At 40.7% G+C, this 23,848-nt stretch overlaps 1 protein-coding gene across 1 annotated transcript in view; it reads right to left on the reverse strand.

The window, feature by feature from the left end:
- Positions 1-23,848, reverse strand: part of Mtmr7 (myotubularin related protein 7) — an 88,851-nt gene that overhangs the window by 40,853 nt on the left and 24,150 nt on the right. Inside the window, exons 2-4 of the mRNA XM_034520410.2 lie at positions 15,130-15,252; positions 13,188-13,350; positions 4,169-4,326 (exon numbers count right to left, since the gene is read on the reverse strand). Coding sequence (XP_034376301.1) covers positions 4,169-4,326; positions 13,188-13,350; positions 15,130-15,252 — 444 coding nt within the window. The remainder of the gene's footprint in view (positions 1-4,168; positions 4,327-13,187; positions 13,351-15,129; positions 15,253-23,848) is intronic.

Consider the following 23,848-nt stretch of genomic DNA (forward strand, 5'->3'; position numbering starts at 1 on the left):
ATCTGGCTTTGATTTCTTATGCACAATGTCAAAAGTATAAGCACTTGGGGAAAAAAAAGAGACTACACTAAACAATAACTTTTATGCACCCAAGGAGCAACCAAAAGAATATAAAGGTAACTAAAAAAAAGAAAGAATATATTTCCATGTGAGTTTACTATCCAAAATACATAAGGAACTTCATATCAACAAAAGCAAATGGCTTAACTGAAAACAGGCAAAAGACTTGAAAATCTCCAAAGATACTCAGAGTAAGTCAGCACACACATGACAAGAAGTTCAGCATCACTAAGGGGCCAGTAGAATGAAACCAAATACACTGAGAAATCACCTCACCAACTCTTAGGCCAGGCACCATTAAAGCAAAGCTGAAAACAAATGTTGGCAAAGACGCAGAGAAACCAGAACCCTGTATATGCTGGCAAGACTTTGAAGCAACAAAAACACAGTGGAAAACAGTACAGAAGTCCATCACAACTTTTAAAATACAATTACTACATGCTCCAGAAACCTCACTCTGACTACATCAGGAGAGAAAGCGGACTTGCAAAGAGGTATTCACATACCCTCACCAGAGGTGGCGCCGTTCCTGAGAGCTGAGAAACAAATACAGTCCCCCAAAATCCTTAGCCTACGAAGGAACAGAATGTTTTCTATACACATAACAATATTAGCCACCCTGAAAATCGAACTAAGTTCTGCAGTATAAGCCACGTAAAGGGATAACATTGCACAATTCCATTTATATGAAGTATCTAAAGGAGTCTGATGCATAGAAACAGGAAGTAGAATGCTAAACACCAGGCCGAGCACAGAGAAGACAGAATTACTGTTTACTGGGCACCAAGTGTCAGCTTTGCAAGTTGAGTTCTGGAGTTCAATGCCACAGCAATGTGGCACACTGAACTCTACTGACCTGCACACTAAAAACGAGGAAAACGCCAGACCTCGCTGCTGTCACTTTATAACTAGTTCACAGATTTTTAATCAAACTCTGGTAATAAAGAATGCATCACACAACAGAACTGACGCCATCACGTTTTATAATTCCTTAGGAACGGCCTGAGATTTCTGTCTGGTTTTAAAAATCAATTTAGGGGCAATTTAGAGAGAATGGGAAAAGTTCACAAGAGCAAAAAAATGATTTTCTGTTCCTTTTTACTTCTGATTTGACCTTGTTAGTGAATGCAATTTTGTCTATTGTTTATGAATTTAAAAATATTATTTTTTGTCCTCACTAAATAAATTAGCCTGCCTTAAGGGCTCACGTGTCTTGGTAGGGTCCTGCTCTCGGGAATCTTTCTCCGTAATTTCAACATTCATTCAGTAAACAGTTATCAAGTCCTTACTCTCTTACTGTTAGACCTGGGGCAGAACTGAGTAACAGAGATGGTCATAGTCTCAGAACTGCCCTCTGCTGACCTGGGTATAACCTTTCAGTAAATGTATTTACCTACATAGTTGGTATTCATCCAAGATGCTATCCAACGGGTCTGAGTCAGACCTGGGGTAACGTATTATTGGGAACTAAGAAACAACTACACAGAAACACTTTTTAATAAATCTGGATCCTGGGAACTTATTTCAAGGAATTTATGACAAATGAAGATATGAGCAATACAAAGTAATTAATAAAATATAGCATGTTAAGACTTAGCTGTAAGAAACTGAAGTTCTAATTTATTTAAATTTAAAAATATGATTAAATTAACAACAAGTCTAATTAAATATGAGGTTTAGATCATAACTTATATTACAAGAAAGACTGAGCAACTTTTCTCCAATGTCCAGGGTCTGAACCTGGGCCTCTGCGTACTAGCAAGTGCTCTACCACAGAGGTACATCCCCAGCCTGACTAAAATTTTAACCTTGTGACAGACAGCAATCACTTTATCTAAATAGAGGTAATTTTAGGGTTGTATATAAAATGAGGTCCAAGCTTACAGACTTAGGCTGCCATTAGCAAATGTCACAGAGATGACCATGACTAACCCACTGCAGGCCACTCAGACTCAGCTGACATCTTCTGTATGACTCGCAAGTTCTTCTCACTCCACCCACTTGAAAGGACTTGTGCAAAGTGTAAAACAACTCATAAAGCAAGTGAAGAAAATACATATTTTTCTCCATCTTAAATTCAGATTCACAGGAAGCAGACTGAGATGAAATGTTCTCATTGGATGACGAGTCAGAACTTACTATGTAAGACAATTTTTGTTGTTTTATTTCTAAACTGGCTGTAAATTAAGATATTCCTCTAATATTTCTCAAGTCAGAAAATCCCCAAGGTTTTCACCTCTTCTGCCACAGCAGTCTGGAAAGGGCCAGGCTTGCTGTGCTGGGTATTACCCTGGAAAAGAAATGACAAGTGACACACAGCTTTCAGTCTGGGTAATGTGCATGTTACTATGCATGACTCATATTTGTGATGGTAATTCTAAGGGGGAAAAGTCAGCAAAAAAGTAAGGAGAAGCATCAAGAAAATCTTATTCACTGGTTGTGCTTCACTTTCTTTTCTTCCTTGCTCAAGGACAGTCGTATAATTAAAGAATAAGGACTTCCTTACAAAAGTTGGGTTTCCCATCCCTCTCTCATCTTACAGCTAAAACATTTGGTGTAAAAGCTGTCTTTAGCCAGAGGTCCAATTATACTAACCCAGCACTTCACAAAGACTATTTAAGGTATCGTTACTGAGTTTATACATAATTACAAAGAAGATTCGTTATCATAAGAAACCAACTGTATCTCAAATAATCTGTATCTCTGAGATACTCTGGACAATAGTGAAAACCCACCCAACGATCTTACACAGTTAGTTACATTGTTAATCTTTTAGATTACATTGTTAATCTTTTAGACAAAGATTAACAATATATAAAAGTACAAATCATGACTAAAATAAATGATTAGAGCTGGGTGGTAGCTCAGATGATAAGAGTGTTCCCCTAGCATGTAAGAAGTTCTGGGTTCAGTGCCCAGTGCCCCATGAGTCAGTCATGGAAGCATACTCTGTGCCCCACCACTTTACACGAAGAGGCAGGAGGACCAAGAGCGGAAGGCCAGCCTTGTAAGATGAGTTTGAGTTCAGCCAGAACTACCTGAGTCTATCTCAAAAAAAAAAAAACCTATAAATCAGAAGTTCTGATGGTCAGATAACATGCTGGGATGTATTTGTAGTAGCTACATGAACAATAACAGTTACTAAAGCCAAACAGTATCTATAAATATACATCAAGACAATCTTGTAAAACGAAGGCTCAGGAATGTGAAGAGGAGATTCAGTCACTATGAATGGCCACTAAACACGGGCACTATTTAAATAAGAGAAGAGGCTGTCAAAGTATGTAACTATGAAGGAAGGAAAATAAGACAGAAGAGTGGGCTTGGAGTACATCCCAGTGGTATGCCATTTGCATGACATGCACAGAACCCTGGGCTTGAGCCTTAGCATACATACCCACAAATACACTACAGGGTTAAGCTAAAAGAATGACCATCTCTCCCTGCCTCTCCCCAATCTCTATCTCCCTTTTCTTGCTAACTCCCTGGAGGACTAGGAATTATACTGACTTGTGAGCTCGTCACTGGAGAGAACAAGAGGTTCACTTGGCACTCCTTCCTGGGAGTATAGGCACATTTTTTTTTCACATCTCTCGAGGGAGCCTCTTGGTGACCTTATGTACCAATTGAGAATACAGTGAGAACATCAAGAGGCTGGTGCCAAACTGCCATCAGGGTCCCTCTGATTTCCACACTAATCGTCCCCTGTGCTATAAAAAGACGTGATGGGAGAAAGAGGTCCCAGCCAGCTCTCTCAACAACTGCTTGCCACAAAGTCTCCACTGGGCCGTCCTGAATTTACAAATGCTCACCCCTGAAGATGAGGAGTATGAGGGACTAATTCTAGGTGCAGTGGAAAGAGAAGGCCAGAATGAGCTGGGGATATAGCCACAGTGGCAGATCACCTGTACAGCATGCATAAGAGCCTGGGCTCAATCCCCAGTGCTGGAGGAGGCAAGGACCAGCACAGTAGAAGATGTGAGGACCCTCAGACTCTATCTACAAAGAGCTGCAAAATCTAGAAGAGATAAAGGTGATCCCATGCTAACTGACAGAATAACTTCATGAGAAGTAAGTGTTTGTATTCCACTAAAATGGCGCCACTCACTCTGTAGTCTCTATTCACATCGCTGAGCTGCCAATAACTATCAGGGAGGCCCATTCGCCTGTATTCTTCACTAAGGTCAACCAGCAGCCAGCCTTGCTCTCGTTCTTCCTTGTCCAGCTTGGGATTGAAGGAAAAGCAGTATAGCTCCTCATATTTCACTGCAAGAGAAACAGAGCACAGCCAAATCAAGCTAGGTCAAAGCCAGAACCAACCTGCCCCCAAACCATTCTGTCCCAGCTGGAGTTCAGCATCCATCCCAGCCTCCCAGCCCTGGCACCGGGACAAGGGCACCCAGCAAGAACAAGGAGACCTGGAGGCATCTGGATGCAACTCCACAGGAACCTCTTCCCTATGGAAAGCAGTGTTTCCTTGTTGGCAGTTTTAATTACTTTAAAAGTGAATATATTTTCTAAAACATATAAAATATGGAGCATAAAAATAAGAACGTAGGGATTCATCAGACATCTATTGTGTTTGGATTTGGAATAGATTCTAAGAAACACAGGTTTGATGCTCATAATATTAAGAAAGCAGAAACAAAATAGTTACAAAAGATGTAGATTTTGTTACATGTTTCTATTTAAAAACATGCATTTTAACAACTACATATAATTGTATTGCTCTTAAGATATTTACAGGACTAATTAATAAAATCAGTTCATAATACACAGCAGCCTGTGCTTGAAGTCCAAACTGCAGGATGTACCATGAAAGCCTTCCTTCAGCTTTGCCAGGACAGTTTTATCCTTCAGGCTTGTGAGATCAAGCCCAACAGCCTCACAGTTTCCTTCTTCCCAATAAAATCTAGCATTTGGCTCTTTTTACTCTGGCCTTGCCTTATAAGGGAAGTATACAATTCAACACTGCCCAACAGAAATATAATGTAACCCACACTGTCATTACAAAACTTCCTGTTTCCACATTAGAAATTAAAAGGAAACTGAAATTAATTTAGCAATATTTTAATCCACTATAGCTAATACAGTTACTTTAACATGTATATAGTATAACATACAGTACAAACTACACATTTTGTTCTGGTTTTTTTTGGGGGGGGTGGAGGGGCTTCACAAGTAGTTTGTATTACTACAGCTCAGCTCAGGGACATGTTAGTTCTGTGGCCAGTGGTTACCGTGTTGGAAGTACAAGCCTTAAGTTTTAATGATGATGATGATAATGAGGCCTTACTTTGGTCTAGATTTTGTTCTAACAAACGCTCGATCCAGCTGGTACATATCAATGCTAATCCTCAAGTCAGAGACAAGAAAAGTACGGCAAAGGAGGCTGAGGAGCAGCACTGACTCAGGATCACAGAGCTGCTACTCGCTCAGCATCACCGTGCTCCATGTGCTCCCACAGCAGCTCTCAGCTCTTCCCTACTTCCCCTCCTCGACCTAAACTTCCTGTCTCTCTCCAATATGTGCCTATATCCTCAGCTTTCCCAGGTCCTCCCATTTAGTGCTCAGCTCGCTGACAGCCCTCTCTGCAGACAATTTAAAGCTCCTACAAGTGACTGCAGGCCCAATACAGGATCTGGCCACCAGCAAGGAGCCAAGGAAAACTCAGCTGCTGCAAGCTTGTTTTGACTGCTGTTAAGATGACTCACACACATGAAAGAAGAAAGGCATGGTCATGTTTTGAAGAAAGATAGGGGCATTTTCAAGGACTCAGTCTTTTTCACCAGACCCGTAAGAGGCCCAACTAGACAGATTATGCTACACTTGAGTGTTCTTGATACCACCTTCTAAATTTTAAAATAGAACAGGCTGTGGATCAGATAAGAAGGGTGCACAGACACACTCACACAGACCAGTTTCTGTCATATGAGCTAATGGGGAACAGCAGAGAAGACTGAAGTCCTGTTCTGGGAACAGCGGGTTCAACTCTGACCCATCTTTTCCATTACTGAGTACCATTTTCATGATGTAGACTTCTGCTGCCATCATGCTAACTGCAGATGCAATTTGTCAGGGACGCCAAAAGGATCTCTTGAGAAATCTTCAGCTTCCTGGTGGTAATAATGGAAGTTAAACTTCCTTTGTTAAACGTTTACAAACGTGTTTAACGATAGGAAGAGAAAAACATGCTATGAGCATGTATGTAGGTTGACACTGAACAGCGAAACTGCACAAGACCAAGAACAAGAACAGCAAGATCATTCTGGAGCTGGAAGACATCAGATTAGGTTTACACTGAAATTATAAAATGTTTTCTTTTCTTTTGGGCATTTTTATAGAAAAGGATGATAAACAAATCCTCAGGCCCAATTTTAAGCAAAATTCCATGTGAGGGCAAGAAAGCCTCCATACGGTTGTTGACCAAGCCTGCATCTTACTAATGTACTGTGGGTAAGTCACTTACTCAGAAGACAGCCTACATTGTACATTGGGGATTATGTAATTTGAGAAATTAAAGCGCACCCTAGCACAGATGTAAAATTTACAGACTAGTTCCCATTTCATAATTGGTCTTCCTACTCCAATGCTTATCATATAATAGGACATAAATTTTAACAGTCACCAGGGAAGGAAGATTTTTAAAAACTGGACTAAAAAAAGCTTAGGAGTATTCTGTTTATAGATATAGTTTTAAATTTTTATAATGACAAATTCTAGGTGTTTATCTATTTATGAGGATCAGTGTAGTGTGGATATTATTATTTATGTATGTGTGTAGTGTACGTATGCATGTGTGTATGAGTGTGTATGTGTGTGTGTAATATATATGTGTATAGTGTATATGAGTGTGCATGTGTGTATGTGTGTATGTTTGTGTGTGTATGTGTGCATGTATGTATGTGTGCATGTGTGGGTGTATGTGCGTGTATGAGTGTGTATGTGTGTGTGTAATATATATGTGTATAGTGTATATGAGTGTGCATGTGTGTATGTGTGTATGTTTGTGTGTGTATGTGTGCATGTATGTATGTGTGCATGTGTGGGTGTATGTGCGTGTATGTGTGTGGGGATGTGTGTGCGTGTGCGTGTGCGTAGGCCATGGCACAGACATGGTGGTCTGACAACAACTTTCAGGAGTTGGTCCTCTCCTTTCACAGTGGATCAGGGGATCAAACTCAGGTCATCAAGCTTGTGCAGCAGTTAAGCCACTGAGTCACCTTGCAAGTCCTGTCAGGACTTTTAAATACAATATGGGAGGATTAAATCAAGGCAATTAATTTGGAAGTAATGTACAGTTTCGTGATGAGAACATCTGAAATCTTAACGGTTCTGAAATGTGTGATGGTCACTGATAACAAGGCTTGTCATGCTGTGTAATAGATCAAAGAACAAACAAAATCGAATCTGTCTTATTCTTTCTAACTGGGGCTTTGGACTCTTGGATAAGACCTCTCTACTCCCTCTTCTCACAACCTTGCGTGGCTACCGTCCTTTTTTCCCACATCTATGAGTCCACCTGTCTTAAATGCCAAACCTAAGCACATATGCTGTATGGTCTTCCTTTACCTGATTTTATTTCGCACATGGTTTTCTATTTGCATCCACACTTTCACAAATGATAGAAATTTTGCCTTTTTCGGAGCTCAACAGTAATCCCTCCTGTGCTGTGGGGATTGGAATGTGAGTGTCTCACAGAAGCTCATGTGTTTAAATGCTCCATCACTTGTTGGCGCTGTGAGATGTGGAGCTTTGTTGGAAGATGCACATTACTGGGGAGGGCTTTGAGAGTTTTATACCCTTACCCTACTACTAAATGTTCTCTCCCTGCTTTTTGGGTGTGGTTGAAGATGTGAGCTCTCAGCTTCCTGTGCGAGCTGTCTTGTGGAATCAACCTTCTGCAACTCCAAACCCAAAGAAACACTTCTTTCTATAAGCTGCCTTTGCTGATATTTTAATCAGAGCAATAGAAAAGTAACTGACACCTGTGGACACTGAACATTTTCTTTATCTATTCATCAGCCAACAGACACACAGGTTAATAACTGTGCTACTGTGGATGCTGCTGTACTGAACATGGAAGGAGACATCTCTTCAATGTATTGATTTCAAGTCTGTCAGGTGAATCAGATGGTAGCTCTATGTTTAGTTTTCGGGGAGTGTTCACGATGTTTTTGATACTGGTGATGCTCATTTATAGTCCCACAGTACACGAGAGTTCTGGTTTTTTTCTGTATAAAACAGGCCTCTGCTAGAGCATGAGGCAAATCATAGTCAGCTGCTGGAAAGCAGCCCAGATCTCATACCTGGGATTAAAACACAAACATAGTCATAATATCTCTGTGGGTTTTTTTTTGTTTTTTGTTTTGTTTTTTGTTTTTTTTTTTTAACAGAAACCAAATTTCTGAATTCTCGCTACAGGTCTCTTGTAATTTTAACCTCGATTTTAAGTTTTTTCATACAGAGTTTAAGTTCCTTATATAATTTGGATATCAATCCCTTATCAGATGTGTGTCTCACAAATACAGTATTCAATACACAGGCATGTATATCCCTTTGTTGTATAGAAGGTTTTCATATAGAAATCATTAACTTTAAACAGAGAGAAAAATATTTGCCTGTTCAGCAAGCCCAACTCCCTCAGTTGATTTACTGCAGACATAAAAAGTATTCCTCAGACTTTCCCTAGCTACAAGTTTGTGCCACCACACCCAACAAAACAACTCCTGTTGTAGTGACAAGGGCCTCATCCTAGGGTATTTTGACTAGGAGTGCATTCTGGCCCTCCTCCAACAAAAAGCAGGAGCAAAACAAAACAACAATGAAAAAAACAAACAAAACCAAGCTTCTGATTTATACAAGTAATCTAAGATGCACCTTTTATTTTAAGACTTGCCTTTTAAATTACAGAAAGTTACAAAGTGTATTAATACCTTCTGGCATACTACCTATTGAGACAATACAATTACCTTAACAAGGGCAGACTTGAGTGTTCTTCTATCCAGAAAAGCAAACGCAATTCATAAAATATCACATGAACTTAACTAAGCTTGACTATTTCCAGGAAGCCTGCTGGGTGTCTCAGTCAGATGCATAATGAAGATGGCCGGAGATGTGAGCTCTCAGTGTTGCAGCAGCATTGCTCACTGTGTCTTCCAATCCTGGGAAGGAGGAGTCCCTCCACACCAGCTCCACGACCTGCCCTACCCACTGTCTTCTCCCTCAGAAAACTGAATGTCCCTGAAGCAAACCCAAGTTCACCAAGTACAGACACTCAACGTGGAACCTGTTGCTGACCCTTTGCTCTTCTCTCAGGTTTACAGAAGAGGTGTCACCCGCTGACTCTAGAGATGTGGGTCAAAAGGGAAACACTCAGAGGGAGGAAAGGGATTGTTTTGCAGTGATCAGCAGAAAAGAGTTATGAGAACACATTCAGAAAAAAGTGAAGAGACTTTATCTCACTGTGGAGTAACTTTCAAAAATAAGAGGGTGGCTTAATATTAAAAGTACTTTAAAAATTCAAAAAAAAAAAAAACAAACAAACAAAAAAAAGGGAAGTGAAGGCCACTAGCAATCACTGGGATACAGAATTGTGGAGTTTGTTAAGTACTGAAAGCCAATTGCCTTAGATTTGAAAGTCCAGTGAACTTAGCCAACTCAAAGTGAACACCACGGAACACCCATCAGAGAACAGTAAGAAGACAACACAGCCTGTTACTGGATTGTGCAGTCCTAACATGAAAATAATAAGGGTGTCTCACCTTCACTGTGAATTTTAAGCAAGTCCAAGTTTAAATTAACATCAGGGATGTGGAAGCTAGTGTCTTGAAGGAGGACTCCCAGACTCAGATGAACATCGTCAATTAAGAAAAAAAAAATTACCACGGTGGGAAATGGAAAGTCAGAAAGCTGCTGCCTTGCAAACATGAGGACCTGATTTAGTCCCTGGAACTGACATTAAAAACATCCAGGCATGGTGGCTCAACCTGAATCTCATCACTGAGGAAGCAAAGACAAGCAGATAGATCCTGAAACTGGCAGTCTACTTGCTGTGGTCCATGCTAGTTAGAGACTCTCTCTGAAAACACAAGGTCTGGAGATACTCCAGTGGTTAAAAGCACTGGATGCTCTTCCAGACTACAGATCCCATTCCCAGCACCTCATGTATCTCTTAATTCCAGTGCCGGGTGATCTGGTGCCCTCTTCTGGCTCCTTCAAAAACTGCATACATGGGGGCAGACATAAATATACACATGCACATAAACAATAAAATACAAACTAAAACAAAAACTAAAAAAAAAAAAAAAAAAAAAAACCAATGATGTGGCAGCTCTCAATGAACAATACTTGAAGTTGTCCTCCAGCCTCCACACACAAGCATACATGTGCAACCACACACACATGAATATACACACCTACACATATAAAAATAAACTGCCACTGGAACCGCGGGATTTTTGAAAGCTATAGTAAACACACAGAGCTGCGGGTATAGCTCAGTGGTGCAGTAAGCCCTCTGCATGGGGTAAGGTCCTAGGTTCGATTCCCACCACCAAAAGGAGGAAAATATGCAGAAAAAAATGGGAAATAAGATGACTTTTAAAGGCTATAATTTAGAAAAGAAAGGAGGGGAAAATAAACATAAGATTATTTGAGTATTGAAGGACACACAAACACTAAAGTAGCAAGATAATTGATACAAAAATAAACAGGAGGCAAATTAGAAGAGTGAATACAGGGATGGAGCACATGGGAAAGCTGAGCTCTCTGAGAATCAGGCTTCTTTTACTCAGAGAATTTCAGATCCTCACAAGTAGGTCAGACCCACCAGGTTAACGGGTTTTCTCATCCTTGGATCCAACCACTCCTTTGACTGAATTATCTTATACTGGGATCCTTTCTAATCCATGACCAAATGCTTACCCATCTTTGTTTATATAAGATGCAAACCAGTGAAATTTCTTCCAATTTTTTAGTAGTCCCAGAAATCCTAAGGACTTATAGATCTTAAGAAATAGCTCCTTCATGGGTCTTGAACTCTCAAACATTTTTTTTTTCTTTTCTTTAAAAAACCAAAAGCTTCTGTAGTACCCTGCAATTAGCCATATCCACAAGAGATGGAATACGTGACCAGAAGAGACTCTGAGCTGACCGAGGACCCTGCACTGTGCATTGCCTTCACCAGCTAACTCTCATCCTTCCCCCCTTTCCCTCTCTCCTTACTCTGACCTGGCTATAGGGGGAATAATGACTTATTTTGTCATTTCTGCCCAGATGATCTGTGACAAAACATGGGTGCTCCCAGGAGACAGCCACTGCTTGGCATCTGAGCCCCTCCACCTCTGCTCATCTTCCTGATTTCAGTTCTGCTGGTCACATGTCACAGCCTCAGTGTTGCATTCAGTAATTCTAAAACTGCCTAGCCTTTGCATCGTCTTCCCACACTTATTAACACTGTGTGTTACATAACCTAAGGTTTTTAATCCCAGTATTTCAGAATGCTAGAGACATTTTAAATCTGCTCAGGTGATAGTTTTAATTAAATTAACTGCTATGTTTTCTTTTATGAAAAAGGCAGGCAATCAGATTGTTGGCACCATCTAAAAATCTAATGACCGAAATGTCACCTTTTAAGAAAAAGGGTGCATTTTTAAAGGCAGATGGCCTCTCACAGTAAGTCCTAGCCCCTTCTGCTCCTGCCACAGCCTCCCCACCCTTAGAGCCACTTTCAGCTACTGAGCCCTTCCCAGCTCTCCAGCTTTTCCTAAATCCCATTAATCCAGTCAGAGCACATTTATTACCCTGCACATCCATTAATCAGTGACACAGAAATTGCTGGCACATAATTCCCCTTGCAAGCTCTGCTGCATGCAGCCTAGCCTACATCTTCCCAGAACCGCTGTTCCAATTATAGAGCGCCCTCCAAAAGAGTTCAACTGCTTTTCTGGCTTACTCTGCAGTTATCCTTAACACGATAGGAGGTGGGGAAAGGTCTCAGCTTGAAAGAACAAAGCAAAGTCAAAACCACCAGATTGTGACAATTCCCAGGCCTCATTTCCGTGAAGGAACGCTGGCTCTAAGCTCCCTACAAATGCTACAGTTCTATCATAGGGAAGTCAGATCCAAGCCCAGTGCTTTGCAGAGGTCACAAATTTCTCATCATTGTGTAAAGAAACTATAAGCACATACCCTATTTTCCTACTGAAGTCTTCCATGCAACTCTGGTGTACAACCTAGATAGTATCTTTTTACTACAACTCCCAAGAAGCCTGGAAGCACACTTCCTTTAAGCAAGCTCACACAAGCCTTGCAGGAAGTCATGGAACACTTCTCTAGAGGCATATGGTAGGCTCTCTATCTAAAGACCCAAATACTACATGGGCTAGAACAAGACGGTTACACAGTCTGCCCACTTTCCATCCACAAACATTCTTCCCACCATGGGTGTGGAAGGGTTCTGTTTGGGAGAACCAACAGGAACTTCATCAATAGTCATGGATGCTAACAAAAGAGTCTAGGCAGTTGTTACTAATGATCAAATCAAACATATATCCCCTCAAAACCCTATCTGAACAAAACACCAACACGATGACTCTCACCCCTGAAATTCCAGACCTGAGGAACCTGTGACATTGGGCCACTCAACGCTGCATAGTAAAACCCTGTCTCAAAGAAACAAACAAACAAACAAACAAACAAAACAAGAAAGTAGGGCACTCTTCGAGGGGAAGAACACACTAGAAGTTTCGGATACAAATGTTTCTCACACTAAACAACCTGTAAGTTCTGTCCTAGGCCTCACACCAAGTGACTCAATTAACAATGCTGTATAATTTTTTAAAAGTGATGTCATACTGAAAGAAAAACACATTATAACCCCTATCTAGGAAATAAGAATACAAAGGCTATCAAAAGAGGCCTGTGTGGTGAATAACTCAGAGGAGTCCTCAAAAAACAAACAAACAAACAAAATCCAACCAAGGTTAGTGTATCAGTGATTATTATGACAGGAACGACAAGCAAGTCCTAAAACACTGCTATTCCTAAGCATAATTCAAATCCTTCCCCAGGACTTGTGCTTCTCTCCAGAAGCCACACATCAGATGCCGAGTCTCTTTGCCTACCTGGCCGTGCAAGGCGTATCAGAGAGATGTACACGTCGTGGCAGTCTCTCTCCTGCGGTATGACAAGTTGTACGATCTGAAAGTTCTTGCAGCGAATAAGCAGAGGGCAGCCCGTAGCTGTCGTCGCCTGCTTTTCGATGGTGGAGATCTGACTGTGAAGAATCTAGGACCAAAAGTTAATTCGAGTCGTACGGTAAGCACAAATAAGAAACAAAGGTGGCAAAGGGTAGTCAGGTCTCCAAGCCACACAGACAAGAAACCCTCCCCAACGTGTGCCTTGCTCAACACCCGTACTCCGCTTACAAGAAAGAACTACATTTAAGAATCAGCTATAAAAATTGGTAACTTGGTTTTCAGTACCAAGCTTTGATATCCATGATTATTGTTTTGAAAGAAAATATTCTGCATTTAAATGTGCACAGCTCCAGGTAGGGAACATTTGGGCAGTCAAATTCTGGATGCATTTTAATAGCTAAAATTAAATAAGTTCATGGGAAGTTAGTAAAATAAACTTTTGCAATCAATAAAAGTTAGAGATGGCTCCACTGGGAAGTGCCACCATGTTGTTTAATTCCACATGGGATGTTCAAGTTCAACGGCCACTTGTTCTCTAAGCTGTTGGTGGTCAGGCAGTCTGCAAAAGAAAACATTTCACTTTCCCATTGTTTGTTATTTTTAACGGGCAGATCACAGTACAGTGTGCTGTTCTGATAGAGAGACAGGATGTGCAATGATTAAATCAAGCTGACTAGTATATACTATATACATCCATAAACTTTCTGAGCTACCATCTTTATGGTGATATATTTGAAATTTACTAAAAGTATTTTGAAATATGTATTATAATTCACTATAAACCTTCGTATACAATATGTTCAATGTCAAAGCCTAGTCCTCTGGTCTACCTGGACCATTACTCTGTTCAGTAACTCCCCATTCCCCTTCTCCTGACCTCACCTACAGCCTCTGGAATAAACCATTCCATTAAGAAAATAGGCTGATAAGAAAATAAAACATTCTGGACAGTGTCTCCCTGACTTTTGAGGAGAACTATGGTCTGTCCTTAAGCGCAGCCCTGTATGAAGTTCCTGTCTACTGTGAGGTACTGGCTACCTTCTGGTGCTAAGTGTATCCCTGTCCATGGGTAAGGGAATGGAATCTACAGGTCAAGATTTTGGCTGTGGGTTACAAAGCCATGTTTGTGCTGCTATATAACATCAGAAATGTCTATTGAGTTGATGATTAAACACAAAAATTCCTGGTGATTGGGGCTAGTCTCTAGCTTTCCTTTTCTTTTTGAAATTACCAGAAAAGTAACATCAACATCATAAAATAGAACTGATCATTTAGAAGTCCCTGCAAGGGAGAGGGGCCCCTGAGGCTCCACCCTCATTGGAGGAACTCTTGGCAACTGAGAGCTGTAGAGAAAGGGAGAGCCACCCTCCTTTGAGGACATGGCCTCAACAATATAACCATGTGCACATAGCCATCCTAAGTGGACTTGGGGCATTAGCAACTACAATAAAAAGAGGAAATGAAGTTGAAAGGGAGGCAGGATCAGGCACTAAGGGGAGCAGAGGGATGCCTATGAACAATGTATAAAATGTATGAAATGGCCCAAGGATAACAGATGTGTGTAAAACATCCTGCAAAGAACAGTTGTAACAAACTAGGTACTATAGCCTGCTGCACCTGACACGCCTGAAGATCTTCTTCCCGGCCATGTGTAAGGCTCCAGCAACTTCAGCCACTGCCTATCTTTGATGATGTCTAGATATCAGTGTTTGAAATATCTAAGTGCATCAGGTATGGCTGTGATTTCAGAAGGAAATTCCTTTTCTAATACACCTCAGAAATCGCTTCCAAAACGCCCCCAAAAGTCCATGTTCCCCATCCTGAAACCAATGAAAAACATGTAAGGCTAAAGTTGCAGACGTCATACCCAGGTTTCTTTCCTCGTGTCAGGTGCATTTTCCACGAATATGACATGAGTGGCCGTCAGATACAAAGTTCCCAGCGCTGCCTTTTTACAAGACACTCGGTCTACCAAGCGCACATTTTCAACCTAGAGACGTTGGATGAAAATTAAAAAATCCAATCACAAAATATCCAGGAATCTTACATTTACTCTAAAACTTACACCAGAGAATATATCCAACAATTAAACCAAAACATGTCCCTTAACTCAGCAGCAGACTATGATAATGTGTATCAAATAATAAAATAGCAGTCACGGAAACATAATTTTTAATTTGCCACAAAACATTTCTTTCCTTGACTTTTAAACAGGTCGGTGTTTTTATTTCATTGTAGCTATACAACATTTAGCATTAAGCCAGCATATATATGAATTAAAGCTCTGTATTTATATGTGTGAATATGAGCTATGTTCTATCAAAAAGGAACACTATGCTTTTCCACGTGTCTGTAAAGTTGTAGACATGGCGTGTGGATGTTTGCTTTCAGATAAACGACTATAGTAAGAAATATAAGGGTATATAAGGAAACATAAGGAGATAAGCATATCAAAAAAAAAAAAGGTACATAAAGAGATCATAAAGACTGAGAACTGCATCCAGTCACTGGTAAATCCTAATGATGCTAATGACCGGAACTCTCCTCCAAACGCTGGGTGTGTAGAAATGCTGTTTATCACGTAGTTGTTTCTTTCGATGCAGAACAGCTTCAGGGATATTGCAGTGGGACTGTCCATGACACACCCCAGGAGGGACAACATAACCTGTACTGGCTGTGTGGAAACAGAGACGCAATGACTTCTTTAGTGAAAACAGCTCCTTTTTACTTCAAGGCTTTTTTTTTTTTTTTTCCCAATTATGTGCACTGGGATGGGGGTAGGGGTGTGGGTTGTGCATCTAAGTGCAGGTGCCTTAGCAGGCAAGAAGAAAGCATTGGATATCCTGGAGCTGAGGTTGCAGGGGACTGTGAGCCATAAGACCTTGGGAAGGGCAGTACATGCCCTGAAGTGCTGAGCCATCTCTTTAGCTCCATGAAACATAGCTACCTTTATCCCCTGAATGAAGACTAATATTGCAGGTTTCACCTCTTCTTTGACCTACAACTATTTAATGAGCATAGTTTTTTCAGTTCCCACATGGCTGTATTATTTTATTTAATTTAATAAACATCCTATTTTGAATTAACATTAAGAACACTGTCATAAAACAGCTATAAAAAAGAAAAAAATTAAGATATGTTATCTTTATAGCATTTCTTTGGGGGAAATTACTTAGCTGTTTAAAGTTATGTAGCTAAATTATCTAGGGTCAGTATAGTAATTAACAATATGTAAAAATTAAATATAAATCATTTTATAGACTTAGGACTAGTGAAACCGAACTTCATTCTAATATACTGAACTAAGGTAATAATATTCAGTATGGAATATTTAAGGTAAAATATTCAGTATGGAATATTCTTCCCACAGAAATGTAAGAGGCTATACCACTTAAAAGTATTTTTAGAAAGCTCAGTAGAACAAAGTGAGGAGGAACACATATGTTGGCAGATGGGAAGACTTAATGGAATTATTCTCATGTCTTTTTGTTAACTTTGGCTGCCGCTGCAGGAAAATTAAATCTCAAAGTTTGGCGATCACTCTTACAGGTCTCGGAGCTGTCAAAAGCAATTTTGAAGCTATGGAAGAAAAGAGAAATGGAGGATAAATAAATGAGAGGGTGAAAAAAACCACCAAAATGATCTACCAGCATGTTAAACAATACCAGAAGTGGGTAATCAACAGAACAATTTCATCATTGGACAAAGTACATAAAGACAGCATGTTCAGGGGCCACTTCACAGCACGTGTTTAAGTAGCTGGAACAACCTTAAATGAAATAAATCCCCCAAATTCTGGCACCATCCTGAAGACCTACTAGTTTAAAAGCTATGTGTCATTGATCAGCTAACTCACGCCTATTTAATCTACACAGCAATGAGACTTCTCATATCTGCAGACAAGACTTGAGAACCTACTCATTTCTTAGGCAAAGTCATCACAACTTGTTTGCCTGTTCCTGAGAAGACTACTTACATGACACACAGGGGCACATACTATGAAAATGGCATTTAATATATGCTAAGAAAATTACACTTGTTAATTTTGGATTGTGCATTTACCACAAATGTGATATTTTTAAATGAGATTCATCTATGTTATTAGTTGGACAGCACACCAGTGTTACTTAGTCACTGTTGCTCTTTTCTTCCTTTGTGGGATATAAAATTCTGATGCTTCTTATTAGTGATATCTGAGATCAAATGTAGTAAAATTGTAGACTCTGGCATTCTATGAAGTGTTTAAGGTTACCAAAAGAGGTCACCTTGAAGAGTTACATCAACTGGGGAAAGAAGGCATCTGAGGAAATCCACTGTTTAAAGTTCTCAGAGGGAGGAGCATGAAAAGCACACACAGGGACGGTCAGGTAGTAACATTTTATTGTCAGGGAGCAGAGGAAACGTTTATGTCAGCTGCTGTCGAGACACGGACTAAGGCAGAACTGGAGCGGTAACATGGTAGACACTAGTCCTTTAGGAAGAAGGGGCCTGAAAACACCAAGACTGGAAGCTATACAAAGCCAGCAGAAGTATGAACTCCTAAGTGCTGAGATTGCAAAAGTTCTGTCCATGTGGAAGTGGGGGCATGTTGGGACAGAATCGGAGGCCATTCTGGTCATTCAGACTCCAGCCCAGAGCCATTTTAAAGAAAGGTCTACTGTCGGGACTTAGTCCAAAATGTAGTTATAGGAGGGGAATCCTGAGCTTTTATGAGAAAATTCCAAAAAAACAAGAGTCTGATGACCTCAGTTTCTTCAAAAAACACGAATTGTTCTTGTGTTTTTGTGCTCCTGCCAGATGTTTCAGATAGGAGTGAGTTAACTTCAGGCATTGTTATTCATCTGCCTCTATGGAGAAATATGTTTTAGCTACTTGCAGCCTTGTCCTTATGACTGAAATTGGTGACTCTCCTGAATCCTCAGAATATAAATTATCTGATACTCTGTATAAAGGTGGCTATTTCATAAAACTTCAACCCACCTCATTTTTAGGACAGAATCTCCTAGGTTCATAGCCAACTAGAGCAGTAAACAGTATATTAGTATTGCCTACAAGAGTGTGATACAGATGTTAAATGATTCCAGGTGTTCGTGAGGCTGTTATGGTCTTATACTTTAAAGGACTAGAAAAGACCCCCCCCACTTTTTTTTTTTAAGGATCACAGGGATCACTGAGCAAGGACTGACTTATGCAACTCATGAAAAACTCTTCTCCAACTCTATAAAGTTTCTTAATTTTTTTTTTGTTTTGGTTGATTTGTTTTGTTTTTTTTTGGGGGGGGGGTTTGTTTTGTTTTGTTGACATAGGCCTTCCTCTGTATAGTTCTGGCTGTCCTAGAATGCTCTTTGTAAACCAGGTTGGCCTGGAACTTACAAGGATCTGCCTGCCTCTGTCTCCTGAGTGCTAGGATTAAAGGCATACACCATCACACCCTACCATTTTCTTAGCTTTTAAAACTGGTTTGTTTGTTTTTCAACTGTGGGACAAGTACTAATTTACTTAATACTTAAACGTCCTGTAATGTAGAAGGAAGAAATCATGCCTAGAAACATAACCCAAGCACAAGCAGTGTTCATCCTTTAGTACACCGTGGAAAAATCTATGCCTCATTGTAAGAGGGTTTTATTAGGTCCAGGGGTGTGGGAGGGAACAGTTCCCAGTAGAGCAGGTAGGAATCTAGTATGTCTGCTTTACCGCAGCCTCAATCCAGCCTTAGCCAAAACTGTCCAGACACACAAACCTTGGGAATGTGGAGACTTTAGAGTGCAAGATGCTAAAACAACCAGAAATAAGATGTGCCAAGGGGAGAAAGGAAACCTTAAGCCCGCATGGAAGCTGGCAGGGATTCTAAGAACAGCTTTAGACTTCCAAAGGAAAGAGAATAAAGGTATTAAATAACCCTAGAAACATTGCACATATCAGCCCCAATCCAAGCTGTCATGGGCCATATTAAAAAATTACCAAAAAAACACCAGTAATAACAAAACAGAAAGGTTTTTCAGTATGTCCTACACTGTGCCATGTATTACACCATCACTTTGCACATCTGACCTCACTTTCCACAGAACACTCATGAGTCAGGTTCTTCATAATTCCCACTTCTAAATTCTCTTCAGACACTTGATCAACATCCTCAGAGGGTCAAGGTGGCTAACTCTAAAACCCACACATGTCATTCATCATGGCTGTGGGCATCTGCCAACGCTTCTGAGGTTGCTCTAGAACTGTTTTTAAAGAAATAACAGGCTTAATGAATTCACAATTACTTCAAGCAATCTTGTACATAAAATTTGAGTTTTGAAAACGGTGATTTACTCAGGTAAAACTGCAGTGCAAAAATTATATTTACAAACACCACCAAGACATTATTCTTTGAGGCAAATCCAAAGACAGAAGCGTGGAAATGGGAAACAAGAACCCAAATACTGGTACTGACTGACTTTCAGGGTTCTCAGAACTAATCAGAGAGCAAAGAGTAAACAAGGGATTGCAGTCAACAAGATGGTGGCACTGTGCTAGGTACCAAGGAAAACTAAAGTGGGCAGGATAGCCATTGTGTGGCTGCAGGGACCTTACAAAATCAATGCAAAGGACTACAATGGTTTAACATGCTTTTTTATTGCCATCTCATCTGCTGGGTGGAGGCTGAGAGGAATAAAGGGCTTTTTGAGCTTTTCTAGGACAAGGCTGAAAAGCTTCAATCAAAACACAGGGCTCCACCTCTCACTGCCAGGTCTGAAAGCAGACACCCTGGCTACAGAACAGCATCCTTCCTCTTTCCATTTCTGCCTGGGAGTCAGGAGGTGGATCTTATAAATCACCAAGAAACAGGACCTCTCTCCAGCAATTCTCATCACGCCTTCTGCTAATCTCACCATAAGAGGCTATTGCTTTCCACCCTGCAGGTCAGATGTAGGACTGGTGAACATTCTGGGTTCCAGAATCATCTGAGACTACCTGGGTTAAGTACAGCTGCCATGCCAGACAAGGAATTCACAGGTAGAGTTACCATTCAGTGAAAAGGATGGGGGAAGGGCCAATGGCAGTGGCCACAAAGTGTTCTAGGCCAAATACCAAGTCTTCACTGCTATATAAATTAGGCTGAAGGTCACTGTCAATCATTTAGGGGAAGAGATCCAGCAACTGTTGAACAGAGAGAAATCAAAATGTCTGCAGCAGCCAAAAGCTAAGACAAGTTTATGTTCTAATCTAAGAAAAGCAGCTAGATAAATAGTTTGCCATGCTAAATTTGGTATCGTGACATTTTCTGACTCTACCAACATGAAAAGAAAAGTATTCACAAGTCAAGAGGCCCAGGCTCTGGATCGGATTCTGAAATGGGACTGCTAGGCAGAGGCAGCTGAACTCTCTGCTTCTGACCTGCAGGAAGAACCTAAATGTCTAACTTCTCCTTCGTTCTAGGATGCCACAGCTCTCTCTCAACAGTACTTTAGAGACAACGCAGAACACAAAACAGCCACCGTGGAAAAGAACATGGTAGTGACTCAGCCACATGGGAAGGTGGTTGACCAACAGAAAACTCTTCCAGCTTTCTAAGGAAAGGAAGGTACAGCCTTTGCCACAACAGTATCTGAACAGGTCTAAAAGCTCACTGTTCAACATACGTCTAAGCACAGAATGAAGCCATGAACACCCCACATGTAGGCACACCTTCCTAGTTGCTGGCGGGCTTCAGGCTGAGCTCTCCTGTCTTATAACCCTCTTGCATTTTCCTTTTCTGGTGAGTTAGGAAATGACTGGCTACATGCTAGAGTATTTGAAAGATTTCCTGAGTTATTTCTACCTACAATATTTAAGTCTGAATTGATGGTCTTGTTATAGAATTAAAGAAGCCCTTTGGTTGACTGAAAGGAACATCATAATTCCTACTTTGGTATTACACACAATATGACGCCATTTTAAGATTGAATAAAAAAATGCTTTTCTGGGCTAGTGAAATAGCTCAGTCAGTAGAGAGGATCTCAGTTCAATCCCAGAACTTGTAAAACCAGAATTGTAAAATCCCAGTATTGTAAAACCAGGAAAGGATCATGGATCAAAACTCCAACCAGACTCTAATATAGTAGTGAAAAGGCCTAATGAAGCTGAAGAAGTGACAAGCAGGCTGGCTGGCCATCTGAGCCCCATCTGCTCTCTTCTTGTTTGATGGGGAAAACCCTGTGTCCAATCTAAACAGCCTAGTTTCCTCATTCTACCATGACTCATGGCAATGTCTTGAGGCCTGCAAACGTGCGTATCCCATCGTGAGCTGTGAGGACCTCCTGCAACTTGGGAGAGACGTTTCATGAGTCAAGTCTTTTTAATATTCTTGTCTTAGTTTCTTTTCTTGTTGCTATGATAGGAAATACTGTGACAAATGCAACTTAAAGAAAGGGTTTCATCTGGCTTACAGTCCCAGGTTAGTCTGTCACGGCAGGAGATTCAGAGCCTCAGGAGCTCCTGTGAGCTAGTCACACTGCGTGCACAGTCAAGAAATGGAGAGGACATTCAGCTCACTTTGTCCTCTGTACATAATCCAGAATTCCCTGTCCAGGAAATGGTTGTGCTCACAATTAAGATGGGTCTTTCTGGGAATAAAGAAATGGCTCAGTATTTATAAAAGTACTAGACAGTCTTCTAGAGGGCTGGGATTCAACTCCCAGCACACACATGGCAGATCACAACCATCAGTATCTCTAGTTCCAGAAGGATCCAACACCTCTGGGCCTCTGTGAACACCAAGTATACATATGGTACAAAGATCGAGCATGCAGGGAAAACACCCACATGTATATAAACATTCTTTTAATTAAAAAGATGGGTCTCACATCAATTAACCAACTAAGATAGCCACACAGGCATGCTCAGACTCTTATCTCCAGGAGATTCTACAGTCTGTCAGGTTGACAGTTAACAATAACCATCCACTGTTCATGTGTTAATTGCACATATATAAATGGAAATTCTAAAGTGGTTTTGATTATGGAAGGTGTCACTATCTCTGTAACAGTTGCTAAGCTGTTCCAGATGTTCCTAAGCTAATAAACTATAGCCCCACTTTGAAGAGAGAAAAAAAGAGAGAACAAGAGAAGAAAGGAGAGGAGAGAAGAGAGGAGGGGAGGGGAGAAGTGGAGAGGAGATCAAGAGTGAGAGGGAGTGTGCATGTATGGTGTATACATCTCAGTTGTTCTCAACAAAAGTAATTATTACTAACTTAACCTATAACAGAGACTAAAATATTGCTTCTTCCTCCCACTGAATACTCACATCTATAACAGTTCCCTCAGTAGTAATAAACCAGAGATGTTCTCAATTATAGTTGCCAAAGCACGCTGACACGCAAAGAGAAAAACTGAAGCAAAGCCACTTCACCAGACCATTTAGGATCACTATAATCTCATAATTATGGGGGAGGAGTAAAGTTTTCTAATTTAAACAGGAAGCACTTTTTTCCTCCTTGTATAAGCCTGCCTCACCAAATAAAGAGCAGGAGACACGAAACTTGAAGGGTTTTCCAGTCCAGCCTTTCAGTAGAAAAAAAATCAGGAACATCCATCCTTTCCCCAAAAGGCAGATTTAAACTGTTCAAAACTATAAAACCAATGAAAGTCTTTTTCCCAGGACCATTTTATTCAAAGGTCAAAGACAGAAGAACGAAGGGAAGGGCAAAAATCATAGAGCACAGTCCAAGGAAATATACGACATGGAACCAAAAGAAACAGCCTGCCATCAGGAAGCCCTGAGAGGCCCTCAGCACACTGCATGACAGGAGCCTCTAAAAGTGAACTTGAGACTACGCGCTACTGTGCAACTCATTATTTCAAAAGCACAGTTAATAAGCATGGCACCTGCCAATTAACCCACTGAAAATTAGACAGCTGCCCCTATCAGTTTAAGTTTTTCAATTTATAAACTTGTTATTTAGTTACATTAATTTGTTGCATGCTCACTGTAGACCAGTGAATTGCCAGCAGCCTGGACAATTTATTATTTAGTTAACGTTCAACGAGTTAACTATGCACAGATTATTTGATTCCATCTCTCTCTGCTATGAACCTTCTAAGAGAAAGAAACATCTCATCCACACATGGCGCAGGCCAAAGACAAGTTGTTAGAAAATTCGTCTACAAAGGTCAGTGGTAACACTGGCTTCAGACTGGCAGGAACTCTGAACACCCAGTTCCTCACACAATACTACTGACCACACCCTCCCTGGATGCACTGGATTCTCTGCTCCAGGCCACTCCAGCAAGCCCAGCCTTGCTGGATCAACAACATCTAAAGACAGAAAAGTAAGGTTACCAGATGCTCCATGAACACTGCAGTTCCCTGGGTCACATGCGTATCCAGAAAAATCACATATTGATACAATCTAAGAGCAAGCACTGCTGGCCCAGGCCACACATCCTGCATGCAGTCTGAGCAAATATCCTCAGAGCCAAGGAGAATGACAGTGAATCATGTCAAACAGAAAATCTTCCCTGAGTTCTACTGAGAGTTGTCCTTTTATTGTGCCTCTCTATTCACAGCCAGAACAGCTTCCCTCTGCCGCTGCTGTGGCCTTCCAAAGCACAGCCCTACCTGAT

This window comes from Arvicanthis niloticus, chromosome 16 (genome assembly GCF_011762505.2).
Source record: "Arvicanthis niloticus isolate mArvNil1 chromosome 16, mArvNil1.pat.X, whole genome shotgun sequence".
Lineage (NCBI taxonomy): Eukaryota > Metazoa > Chordata > Mammalia > Rodentia > Muridae > Arvicanthis > Arvicanthis niloticus.